This window comes from Furipterus horrens, unplaced genomic scaffold (assembly GCF_987537825.1).
Source record: "Furipterus horrens unplaced genomic scaffold, mFurHor1.1.pri manual_scaffold_1, whole genome shotgun sequence".
NCBI lineage: Eukaryota > Metazoa > Chordata > Mammalia > Chiroptera > Furipteridae > Furipterus > Furipterus horrens.
Window position 1 is genome coordinate 16250184 of NW_028327171.1, and position 14390 is coordinate 16264573.

The following is a 14390-nucleotide window of genomic DNA, read 5'->3' on the forward strand; positions in this document are numbered from 1 at the left end:
CCAATAGTGGTATTGTTGACATAAAAAAAAAATGTTCAAACTTTCCTAATACAATTAAACTAATTTATAAGAAAGATAACTGAAAAAAGAAGAGCAGACTAAATTTTAAATTATGGCTATAATTACATATTGTAAATAATTATTTAACCCAAACCCCCAAATAATACTAACTATAAGCAATTGATACAGTGTTACATTTTCTCTATTTCCACCACATGAATAAAATCTGAACTTTAGCAATTAATGAAATTAAGATTAATGTAATTGTTACTTTCTACTTAAGTATGAATTCTTCTTTCACTAACATTTTGATACTTCTAAGTGAGTTTTCCAGCATCATAATTCATATTCCCAAACATTTTTGCCTGACTCAATTTTAATAAATTATTGTAAGTACCTAGAAGGTGATAACTTCAAATATATATAATAGAGAAGTTAGGCTAATATATGGGTAAATTAATGTCGTGCTAAAGCTAAAATTTATTCTTAAATGTAGTATTAGGGTGGAATGGTGAGATAAATTCTCAACATAATTTAGTATTGTCCTGGAACTCATTAGTAAATTTAATTATGAAAACTAGAGAATTTTAATTGACACATAGGAAGAAATACTATGGAATCTAGATTAACTGAAGAGGAAGCGAGACTTCTAGAGACTGAGATGTAATTTGTAACAGATATTTAAAGGACATTCCACAGGGGGAAAAACAAGAGAAGGCAGCTTAAATAGAGCATTCATATGTAAGTTAGACCCACAGGAGAACTTTCATTTGAAGATTTTTTAAAAAGATAGAAGAAAATATCTCAATGGAAAATGGATGATTAAATTTTGATAATGTATTTATTAATATTAAAATATAAAATATTTTAATTTGCTTTACATGAAATTGAGTATATAAAAGTAGAATTAACCCATTATAGATAAAGGGTATTATTATGAGCTCTGAACATTAATCTACCAGTAAACCTCAGCTAAAGCTATCCTATCTTGCCATTTAAAATTTGAAATGATTAATGCATGTTGAACTTACTATACGTTCTAGAAATATTAATATTGATGTAAAGATAAAAATGTCAAGTCAGAATTCACTGTACAGAAGATCGATACACTGAAAAGAAAAAAAGAACTCAGAACTTTGCAATTTAAACAATCTTTTGTTTGGTATGATGATTTAGTTGAGGACATATGATTTAAAAAATTAAAAAATAAATTAAAAAATAAAGGAAATAACTAAATTAAAAACTGATGAACTCTGAAACTAAACTTTATGTTCTTGTCTCTAGGAACTACGGAAACCAGGTATTTTTATGGTTTAAAGCTGCATTAAAAATATAATACATATATATATATTTTCATAACAGCACTGTAAGCTCTGATAGTCTGTCTCCCCAACTGACAATAATTGAAATCCCTAGAAATAACACAGAACAACAACAGAAACAAAAACAGCAACAAAACTACCTGAGGCTTCTGTAGAGTAAACACAGTCTTGAGGAGGAGAATGAAAACTAGCTTCGTTCTTTTTACTTTTTCTCTAATGGCTTTGCCTATGGGACAGGCTCTAGTTGAAGAGCTTCAGAGTGATTCTGGATATCAAAGTTGTTCATTAGGACAGGGGCACCTTGGAAAGAAGCCAAATACAGGCTGGATAATTTGGAGGTAATTACAGAGCGGTGTCCGAGAGGAGACGCCATACTTGTGTGTATAAAACCACAGAAACTTCAGCCTAAACTGGGATATTCGCATGCTCACGACAGGCACAGTCTTGCTCAGCAAAGACTTCAGGAGTCAAATGAGATCTGAATCACTGCTGGCCACACAGAACTTGGGGTGTTTACCTGCTTAACAACACTCTTTCCAGACGGTTGTCCTATTACCCAGACTCTGCACAACATCGTGTTTACAATACCCAGGACAAAATCCAACAATTCTTGACATTAAATGAGCCAGGAGAATATAACCAACTCTAATGGAAACGATAATCAACCTCTGCACATCCCAAGATGGTTCTAATATTCTACCCTAAGAATTTATAAACAAAGAGGAAAGCAATAAAACAACAACAAAATCACAACTATCAACAACAGAACCTAAAAAATGAAAACAAAAACAAACTAAGTAGACAACCAGAGTGGGGGCAGAGTCATAGGTCCGGGAAAGAAGTAGAAGGGGGAAAGGGGAGAAGGGGGGAAATGGTTCAGGGATTAAGAGGCATAGTAGGGGGGTGCAGAATAGACAGGGGGATGTTAAGAATAGTACAGGAAGGGGTAAAGTTAAAGAACTTATATACATGACACATGGATATGAACTAAAGGGGTGTGGGATTGCTGGAGGGAGGTGGGTGCTGGGCAGAGGGGAGCAAAGGGAAAAGAAATTGGGACAACTGTAATTAGCATAATCAATAAAACATACAAAGAAAGAAAAGCAAATCTAAGATATACAGAAAAATGGAAATAATAAAGATAAAGACAAAATGATTAAACTAGAAAACAGATATAAAATAGAGAATATAAATAAGTAAAGCCAAAAACTAATGTTTCAAAAGAACAATATTAGTTAACCCTTAGCTAGAAAAGAATTTTCAATAAATAGCACTGAATGATTTCTGTATATGTATGGAAAGATAATATATACAGATGCCACAAAAATGCACTCAAAATGAATCATTGGCCTTAATGCAAAACCCAAATCAATAAAGCATTATAAAGAAAGTTTAGGCAAAAATTGTTTTTTCCATTAATTTCTTGACAGTTTGTGAATATGTAAAATCACATGGATTTTTCTCTTTCTTAAGAAAATATTTGCCTTCTGGAGTTCTCGATTAGAAAATGCATCTTGTTTCACAATCACCATCATATTCTATTAATATTAATGTTATGGAAATTCTCCCATAAAAACATGTTGTCAATAAGAGTCCCTTATTCATTCCCAGTAAGACAGCTATGTCCTTTTAAGTATCAGAGGACCTCTTACATTGATGATTTCTGCATATTTATTGAGAATAATGTTACATTTCTTCCTTTCTAAAAGACATATGTACAAAATTATTCTAAAATCATATGCAATGAATTCAGGTGGATCGTGTAGGTTCCATTTACATTAGCCTTGACACTGCTCAGATCTCAGTTATAAAATCTTTCATAATTATTTAACAACTCTCTTTGTTATAGTCCCCACTTTCAGATAATAAATACTATTTTGATAAAAAGAAAAGTTGACCCAGCCAACCATTTTAAAAATACTATATCTTAAGAGAATGTGAAATAATTCAATAGAACAGCTTGAATAAAAAATGAAAACTCACGTCAAAATCTAAGAAAATGTTGACCAATTACTGATAACTACTACTAATAATAAGTAATTGTATAGATGAGTTGATACTGTGTTTTGGGTTTAACGTTGCAAAAAACAAGCACAATTTTCAAGATAAATAGTACACTGTTCAATGTTCCATAACATCCACTAGGTGTCTCCAATAACTGACTCTGAGCAGCTACATGCTTTCTAAAGCTACGCATTAAATACTCAAACACAAACCACATAGGTGCTTTACTCTTCCTACAAAAATTCATATTTTTCTAAGCAGAAAAAGTTATTGTAATAAACATGCAAAATGAAAAAAAAACAACTTACACTCAATATCAAGGTACATGCTCTTTTGGTGCCCTCCAATTCTACTGGCAGCTTCGCAGTCGTACCTCCCGGAATCGGACAACTTCACGTCTTTAATGTGCAGGGATGAGCTTCCACGCTGCCCTTTGACTTCAATACGGCCGTCTGGGCTCTGTGGACGTGAATCAGGAAAAAGAAAGGTTTTACACTTCTTTTGTGTAAAATGATGACCAAACACACGGCATTTATGGATATACACAGTAAATAAAATTAACTCTTACCTGTATTATTTTTTTTAAGCAGTGTTTCTATATTTATAATTTACACTTTCTAGCTTATCCATTTACCTGTCCACTTGCTTACAGGACACTGACAGTTGGTAAAAACTGAAATACGTTTTATCAACCCCTTTTATTTCCTACGGTCTTTGCTTTTTAAAAAGCTTGCAGGTTCTTCCAGGAGTGGTTTTGTTGGTTTTCAATTATATTTCTTGCAAACATAACAAAACAAGAACAGTGACTTTAAATTCTGCCATAACCTACCAATGAAAATAATATTCCTGTTTCACTTTAGCTTTATATCCACTGTGTAAGAAAAATGTATCAAGATTTATGAAAATTAAAGTCAAGGAATTTATAGTTTTCATTCTCGAATAAATTCAACAGCACTGCTCATAAGCATAATTAATACCAGATGCATCAAGATAAATTATTAAAACACAGTACTAACTTAGTTTTAGGAAGTCAATGGAAACTATATGAAGATGATTAATTACTTACTCCATGAATATTGACTCAAATAAAGTGCTTAAATCCAATAGCTTCTAGATTATATCTTGAATAAGAATTCTTGTGTGCAACAAATTGAGCATACCTATAATTATTTTCTTAAGTCACTTAAATATCTTTATAGCACACATATTAAAACAGATAGTTTATTCATTAAATTTTACTTCACACCATCAGAAAACATTTTAAATTTTTAGCATTTTATAATTAATTTGAAATGTACGTTACTATTATCAAATCAATTATTTTCAATATTTGAGGTTTTAGTGCCTCATAAATATTTTATGGCATACATTTATTTTGAAGTATGGATGTTATTATGTTGTTTAATTTTCTATCTGACTGAAGTTCAATTAAGTTTTAATACATTTGTGTACTTTGTATTATTAAATTTGGTGTTTAATCATTTTCTTTATTAATATAAAAAACTTTTAAAGCTCTTCTTCAAACATAAATTTAATTGGGGCACAGTATGATTACTTTTTTTGCTGTTTAATTTTATATAGGCATTCAATTATTATGTAATCATAGCAGTCGCTCATAATTTATTATCAGGAAAATAGCTTTCAAAAATCAAAGAAACAAAAACACACTAAGGACACATTATGCAACTTAGATCAAAATCTCTAGGCCAACCTCATGTTCCCCACTCCCCAGTATCGCTCAAAAAAAAAAATAAAATAGTATGAGGCTTTCAAGCAGAAGGGCATTCTCTTCTGCCAATTTTTAATATGTCCAACTGCTGAGTCCATTTACTTAATTGAGAGTAAAGAAGAATAAAAGCAAAAATCCACACGTGTTCAACCCCAAAGCAAAATGGGCAACTTATTATACAGGTAACACGTTTCGATAATCGCTTGGTTCTTTTTTGGCCCTTCCCTCACTGTGTCTTTGTCCATCATTGGACCTTACTGAATTCTCCTCGCTGCCTTTTGCACTGACTGACTCCTCTTGGCTTTCAGCACACATACTCCGGTTCTTCTCCATTTCACCTCTTTGACGACTCTTTGGTCTCACTGGTAGTCCCCTCTCTCCCTGACGTCCCCTGGATCTTGTACGGGACTCTGTTCTCTTTCCAGTGAATATACCCTGCTCAGGCCACTCCGACACGGGTGATCTTTAGGCAGTCTTTCTCCAGCCAGGGTCTCTCTTTCCCTGTAGCTTCAGAACCAGATACCTCACTTGCGGGGTTCACCCCTTTGGTATGTATCTCCGTCTGGCATGTGCAGACTTGAACATATCACCCCTCACCCAGCCTCACCTGCTCTGCCCACACTGGTGTTTCTCTCCATGAATGATACTAATTTTTTTCCATGTCCATGCTACACCTGTTTGGGGTTAGTTTCTGAATCTTTATTTATAATTCTAATTATGAGAAATAACCGCTTATCACCTTGTTCTACATTATCATTTCCCAAATTTCAGCAACTGTGTTTCACGGACCTATCTGTTCTTTGCTTTTCCTATTTATAGTCTCCATTGTGCTGCTGAGTTGAAACGATATTGACAGGCGTCTCAAGATTGCAGAGAGAACAATCACACTAGGGCTGAATGTGACCGAAAAAGACTCCCTGACTCTGCAAAAGTCATCAGCATTATGCTATTTCCTGTGTTTCTCTAGCAAAAAAAATCATTCCAGCTGCAGAAATTATTTCTTTGAAGCTAAGAATATTTTTAAACCAAACTTTTAATTCTCATAACAACTTTATGAAGGTTTTGCATCCCCTGTGTTCTATAATCAGAAATAACTTGTATTGCCTTCCAAATAGAGCTCCTATCCCTCAGCCTGACATTTAAGGACTTCCATATGGCATCACTTTTCTGTCTCAGTACACTTTACAATTTGGGTCCCAATTAATTTAAATTACTTGTACTGTCATGAATATCCTGTGCTTCCCATAAGCACCCTTCATTTAAGACCTGCCTTAAATCATCCCCCCTTTAGTTCTTCCACATTTAAGCAGCAGGATTCTATCATCATTCCTTTAATTTTTTGGCCAAATATCAATTTATATTCAAAGTAGTTCGTGGTTGCCTATATTATATAATTGTATATTTTATATAGTTATTTCATATACTTATTATATATATATCATCTATTATTTATAGTTACTACTTTGAAGTTTGTGCTTTTCTTGGGACACACTGCCTTTTCTAGTTTTGTTGAAAATTCACTTGTAAGGTGATACTATAGTTGAATAAATATAATAACATTTTTGTGGTACTTGATGTGAAAGTCACTTGGACCAGTGCTTAGGAGAGAACCATTATATTCTAATACTATAAAGTAAATGCAATTAAGGTAAACTTCACTTCTAGTTTGAGAAAAGAAAATGTGACTCTTAAGCTATTATTTGCTATGGGTTAAAAACTTAAATTTATCATCTTTATTAGAGTGGGACAAAATACCTTGTTAATAGCAAATTCTTCCTTTTTCCTATCAGAACTAATATTGTTCTTTTGCAGTATTGAAAGGTAAATTCACTTCCCTTGAAAACTAAACAGGTTCTCTTGCTATTGTAAATAACAGGTTTTGAACTTGTGAAAAATTATTTCCATATATAAAGCTAGCATTCTGTTAGTAAAAGGGTTGCTATTTAAAAGTTATGATTAATACATCTAAAATTATTAACAGACATTCTAGGAGAATGGAATTTCTTTAGGGAGATATGTGACTGCCTGGGTTAATTATAAGTCATTTGCAGCCTTGGCATTGGCTCTATAATAATGCACAATATGCATTAGCCTCAAACATTTTCACTAGAAGACCAAAGTCATTCCTTCTCATATGGGACATTCCAAAGGACATCTCCTTGTGCTACAAAAATGCATTACATGTTTCTGAAAGAAAATTAATTTATATATTGCCTTTGATTCACCACCTACTAAAAATTCTTTTAAGACATCTAATATTTGATTGAGACAGGTTAATGGACATGTTAGCTGTGTATCTAGTATTTTCAGGTTCGATCACTGCATTAAGTAAGATGATTGAAAAGTAAAGTGTCTGACTGTATATTATTATTCCAATCTTTTAAAGAGAGACACTCTCTGAAATTTGACTTGGGCTATATTCTTTGCTTTTCCAGAAAGTCAGTTAAAGAACTGCTTATTTGAATAGTATTATGATATTTTTATAAAATGATTATTTATAGGTTACTATCCTTTCAATAATCCATTAGTTTAACAACTGTGATAACTATCTTTTTCAGTTTAGTGCCAATGTGAATATCTTGCTGTCAATTTTAATTGTTAGACATTTAAATTACATAATGTATCATGTTTATAGGGCGCAATATTTTTGTAACCTTACATGAGTAGACATCTATTACCGTCTTTAGAATCTGAGTGTATACACAACAGCACATCTGTAGGAGCAGGTGTTCCCTATCTTTGTTCATTACACTCATGTCTTTGAACCTTCTTGAAGTCAGTGACCCCCTTCGGCATTTTGAAAGAACTGTGGATCATGTCACTTAGTTACTCAACATTTTTGAGTGTGTGTGCAATTATTCCACAATAAGCATCAAGGCACTGGGGATACGTGCTGAGCAAAACTGAATAATTACTACCACTAGTGGAATTAAAGTTTAACGAAGAATACAGACACTGGTTTTACAAGATAATACAAATAAAGTGGAAAGTACTGTGTAAGAGCAACACAGTTTCACTTTGGAGGTAAGTGAAGGTGTGAGGAAGAGTCAGAGGTGTGCTCCCTGGTAAACTGCAGTGTGAATTGAGATTTGAAAATGGTGAAGGAGAGGTGGTGCTGTAGACAGAAGTCAAGCAGATTTCCCGAGGAGGCACATAAAGGAACTGAGGGAAGCCAGCAGGCGCACAGAAGGGAGGGCATGTGGGATCTCCTGATGTTGGGTGGGTAAACAGACATGTTTGCAGAACCCAAGACAAATGCAGACACACACACAAAGAATTGTACCCCTGCGTTATATGTGCTGTGTGTCTTTTAATAATGGCATTAAATCTGCACATAATGTAAATTAAACTTAACTTCAATTACTTGATGGTAGCATTGAGGCAGAACTGCTAAATATGTAAAAAGAAAACAGACGCTTTCTAAAGGTTATGGCATTAATTTACTCAAACTAACATCTCAAAATTGGGTTACTGTTGTGTTGAGTTGACTAATTTCTGCAAAGAATTTTAAACAGAAAGCATCTCTTTCCTCCTTATAACATTTATATATTTATTCTTAGCTTCAATTTGTCTGTCCTCTGGGCTTGATCCCAAAGTCCTAATTTTCTTACTTTGATTTCATAAACTGAACTTTTGTATTGGGTTGGCCAAAAAGTCTGTACCTTTTCTTCCTATAAAATAAAATACACATTTTTCATTTGCACCAATAACTTGATTGATTTGGATATTCTGAGTATGTCGGCTATCTCCTGCTATTGGCCTCCAGTGGGTGGAGGCCCGGAGTGCTGCTAAATGCCTTCCAGTGTGTGAGACAGCCCCACAGAATAGAAACAGCAGTGGGTTTGTTTTGTTTTTCTGTTTTTGTTTTTGGTTGTGGATAGTTTCCTCAAACACATATACTTATCATACTAAGCTGACAACTCACAGGGAAAATGCTGAAGATCTCTCTCTCTCTCTCTCTCTCTCTCTCTCTCTCTCTCTCTCTCTCTCTCTCTCTCTCTCTCTCTCTCTCTCAGATTTTATCTCATCTCTACAAAGCTCTCAGTCCTCCCTGATACCCCATCCTGTGGACTGCAGCATTCTTAGTCATTCAAACTAACAACACTCTTTCCCTCAGCTAAAAGAAATGAACAGAAACTTCATTCATGTGCTTCAGCTTGAGAACTCGCTGTAGACAGTGGCCTTGAGCAGTAATAGGTCTCACATCATTTGCTTCTCTTCTTTCAGGGATCAATGCACTGCCTATTATGTCATAAATTTTGTTTGTTGTTGTCATTGTTTAAAGTCAGAGTGCATATCAAGCCTCATTTATCCATTATGCCTGGAAAGAGAAGTTCTAATGAGTATTTTAAATTGTCGCTAGTTCCACCCTTAAAGTCAAAAATGCAATGTATTTGTCATTTGGTGACCATGTTTTGTCACAGATATGAGCATACTCGTAGTATACCACACAGCACTATTTAACACACCACTTTATGCAGGCTGGTACAGCAGGTAGAAAAGTAACTATCAATATATATGTATGTTTTTCCTTCTTTTTAAAAATCATATCATGCCAAATAGATATTAACATCACCATCATTAGATATATATTTATAAATTGTTATATAACTAATGTGTATGATTATTGTCATATGTGGTGGTATTATTATAGCAAATTTAGGCTCCTTTTTGAATACTGAGACATGCTGAGTAATTAACATACTTTCTTTTGAGTCTTCATCACTACACATTGGGTAGGAGGTTTAGGAGAAAAACAGCATTTTCATATATCAGTACTTTAAACTCTCCTTAAGGTATATCTCACAGTCTGACTTACATACAATTAACACAGCTTAAATGAAAGCAGTGTTTAATTATTGTGTTTTATATAAGACATGAACATAGACACCAAAACTACTCACTATACACCAAAATATCAAAATCACAATTTTCAAATAATTTTGTTCCACATATAAATAAACTATCTTTAAAAGATGGCTAATAATAAAAACTGTATGTAACAAATACATGAACTACACAGAGTTATTTTTATTTTATTTTTTAGTTTTGGTTTTGAATTTAGTTTGTTTTGCTGTAAATAAAGTTACTATCCATTGAGATAAGTTAAAACAAGGACTGCATATGCAAACCAAACTTTTTATAATTATCAGAAGTCTTCAATTAAATAAAGAAATCTTCAGAAAGGACCTAAAAGTTATTAAGATAATAAAATAGTATATAGGAAAGAGTTAGAAAGGTTGACTAAATGCTATTTTAACACAAAGCTATGTGTTTTATTAAAACTCTTCCCAAGTATGAGATAAAAGAATCAATGCTTCAATGCCACTATATACATACTGGACTTAATAAAAAACCTTAAGATAAAGCAAGCTATATAAAATTATGGATCAGACAGGTCTGCAATTAATATTTTCATTGACATATATCAATCATCATAGGGTGAGAAATATATAAACATTGTCATATCTTTCTGGTGGAGATAAAGACCCAGAAAGCAGACATGATCTAAAATTTTGCAGTATCTTTGGTGCAAGACCTAAAAATGCTAAGAAACAATCGCATCAAGCTTCTAATTGTGCTGAGATGTGCTGATATAAGAAAGGTCAATAAGTATAGTGCAGTGCAGATTATTGTAAATTTTATGAGAAAGTATTTAAAAAATACATTGTTAATAGATACATATGTAATATGTACCTTAAAGTGCTAATCAAAAAAGACAAATCCATATGATTTCACTCATATGTGGAATCTAATGCACAAACTGAACTAACAAGCAAAATGGGAGACGCATAGAGGGAGAGCAGGCTGACAGCTTGCAGGGGTTAGATGGTGGAGGGACAGAGCAAAAGGGAAAAAAGACTCATGGGCGTGGACAACAGTGTGGGGATTGTGGGGGAAGGGTATAAGGAGTTTACATGCTAATGCAAAAACACCCCACGCAATTATAAAAGCTATTGAAAAAGCCAGCCAGACATGTTTCCTATAATATAGGAAATGGTGGATAAAGCCACAGGAAACCTCCAACACCTTCTCTATGGCACACACAGGAAACATGTGCAGTTCTGTTGCTTGCTGTCCTCCTGTTTGAGACCCCCTCAATTATCATACTTTCTATCATTTGGACCCAAAGGAGATTTTAATTGATGAGTAAACAAATTCTTAATTCACTAAGCTTTCAAAGGATTACATCAATTTATTCTAGTTGTTTATCATTGGATATGTTATTATTTCATCAGTGTTATGTGTTTTTGCTTTAAATTTTGTCTCCATATCATTCCAGGTCCTATAACTCTGTTGACTACAGTGAACTTGACAGAATTAAATGCAAATATCCATACAGCAAATCAACTCTGTTGTTTTTTACATAGTTTTTTTCTTAACTGGATTTAGATTTTGTAATTAAAAAACAAAACAAAACAGTGGCCTACAATTTATCCTTAGCTTACCTAAAGAACTGAACAATTAATCACACCATATTCAAAGTTAAAAACTGCTAAAATTAAGTTTATCCTATAAACTTCTGTTTGGCAGTCAAGGACTGTCTCAGTGAACTAAAATATAACTGGAAACTGTATCAATACATCAAAGATCTGTGATAGTTTTTGTTGCATTTATGACTTGCAATATGCAGTACGTCCCCTAGATGAATTAAGGACACACACCATTATAAATCTTGTAATGCCCAAGGATTGATAGAGGAAATGGGACATTTTATTTGGCTGAAATAAATTGACCTGAATAGTAGGATACGAAAAAAAGTGGTGGCAACAAGGGATTGGGAGAGTAGCCTATCTTGTAGAGCTAGGTAGGTAAGTAATAGAAAGGATTTCTAAATGATATGAGAAGCTATTGGATGCTTCTGAACAAAAGAGTGATATTATCAGGCTTATTTCGAATGGACCAACCTAGCTATTTTAATGAGAATAAGAGGAGCAAGAATGGATTCATCGAGCCCTCTTTAAAAGATGTTACAATGATCTGGGTCAGTCATTACAATGGTTTAGACAAAATCATTAACAGTTGAATGTTCACAAATCTTCAGATTTTGAATACATTTAAATCAGGGCTAATATAAGTTGCCAAAAAAATAAAATATGGAAATAATGAATCAATGATAACTTCAAGAATTTTAGCCAATACAACTAGAAAGAAGGGTTCACCATTTAATGAGATTGGGATGACTGAGGGAGAAGCAAATGTAGACATAACATACAGAGCTGGACTGAATATCTTCTTCACTTTGAGATAGTTATAAAATATCTGAATGGAGTTGTCTCAAAGACCATTGGATATGGAAGATTATGGTTCAGTGGAGAGGTTCATGGTTGAAATTTGGAGTTTACAAGTCCAGGTGGTAATTAAAACCATGCGACTAGATGAATAAGTCAAGGCAATAAGCATGGTTAGGGAAGGAAATGCAAGAAGAGACTCCAAACTAAGGTCTTGCTATTCAGTCAATTAGAAGATACACTAATCAAAGGAGATTGAAAGGAGTGAGCATTGTGGCAAGAGGAAAGCCAGGAGAATGTATTACAAGCCAAAGAACATGCTTCAAACATGCTTCCAGCAAGAGAAATTGGGTCAGTGTCTTTGCTAGGTAGAAATAATGAGAATTGATGATTTACCATTAAATTCAAGAAAGTGAAGGCGCTCAGTAAACTTGCCAGAGTGTCAGTGGAGGGATGCAGTCAATGCCTGACTATAGCGTATTCAAAAGACAATTAGAGGAAGAAAGGGAGAAGAAGATCAATCAACAGTTTCAAGGACTTTGCTGTGACAGAGGGCAGAGATCAGATGATATTTGGAAGTTTCATTTGGTATCTATCTACCAATCGATCAATCTACCATCTGTATATCTATCATCTATCTAATTACATAGTTGTCTATCATCTATCTCTCTAAATGCACATGTATAAATATATACACATGTATGAAGGATATGGTCTATGCATGCATGTTATATATGAGTATATAAACACATATACATATAAAATGTATATGTTAAATATGCACTATATATTATATATTTAATATAATGTATATTACATATAAATAAGAATAAACGATAGGATATTTTTGAAAGTTGATAGGAATGATGAATAAGGTAGTGAGTAAAAAAAAAAAAAAGTTAGGAATATAGAGATGAATTACTAGTCTGATGTCCATGATATGTTAGAGAGAATGAATTAGTATTCACATGAAAACTCAGATATTTCATTCATGATAATTTACAGGTTCACCTATGTATGAGTGTAGATGTATTAGTAGGATTTTTCTAAAGGCTTCTTTCAATAGTTTTTTTTTTTTTTTTTTTTTTTTTTTTTTTTTTGCGGGAGCAACTGTAATAGAATAAACAAGAATAAAAAATAAAAAGTAAATAAATAGAGTTCAAAAAAGAGAAAGTAGGTGATCAGCTGAGCCTTTTGGTGATAGTGTGTTTTGTAAATTTGAGAACAGAAAAAAATCTTTAAAGTCATTATCTAAAAGTAGTCAGGAAAATAAGTGAGGAGAATGAAACAGATGGACTACAAGATGAAGAGTCCACATTAGGTATGGGTCAAAGTTTGCAGACTATTAAGAATGATTGTGGTTTTTCTCCAGTTAAGTTCAGCTGTCCTCACATATGCATGGAATAGCCATGAAGGTTAACTAAACCGTGGCTGATGTTTGCTAGAGAAGATTCACGAAACAGAAAATGACTGAGGAGTATATAGGAGGTACTGATTATAATAATAGTCAGTAGCACTTAAAGTGAGGATTAAAAGAAGGAGCAAGGTGGGTGGTCTGGACCTGGAAAACTATGGTAGGATCCATAACTATTAGAATTACACTGTCTCCACATATTTGATAGAGTATAAATACATTTTTTCTTGTAAGTAGATCAACCAATAAATATGCATCTAAAATAATATGACATCAAAGAATGAAAAACTTAAAAATCTGACAAAAACTTTTGGATTACAAAACAAGAACAATGATGTTGCTCACAGACATACAGAATATGAAAAGACAACATCAAAGTCAAGGGAGATTCTTACCTAAGAGTTTTATTTTGTTTTGCTTTTCCTCAGTAAATACAATTGTTCAATGGATGGCTGAATGGAATTATTACTAAAGATCTTGTTTAATATATCTTTTTTCAATTTATTATTTGATAATCCATGTGTTAAGAGCAAGAAAATGATTGCAATAATTGTAAGGTAATTTTAATATTAAAATATACTTAATTTTAATTTATTGTGTAACTAACATTCTTTTAGGAAGTAGTTTTGTTGCATGTTTAAGATTGACAATGGAATTCAACAAATGTATTATTTTTATGCAAGTTGTTT

General features: G+C 33.1%; 1 protein-coding gene across 1 annotated transcript in view; it reads right to left on the bottom strand.

The window, feature by feature from the left end:
* Positions 1 to 14390, bottom strand: part of NCAM2 (neural cell adhesion molecule 2) — a 421403-nt gene that overhangs the window by 105828 nt on the left and 301185 nt on the right. The window contains exon 9 of the mRNA XM_090270318.1: positions 3635 to 3785. Within this exon, the coding sequence (XP_090126444.1) occupies positions 3635 to 3785 (151 nt within the window). The remainder of the gene's footprint in view (positions 1 to 3634; positions 3786 to 14390) is intronic.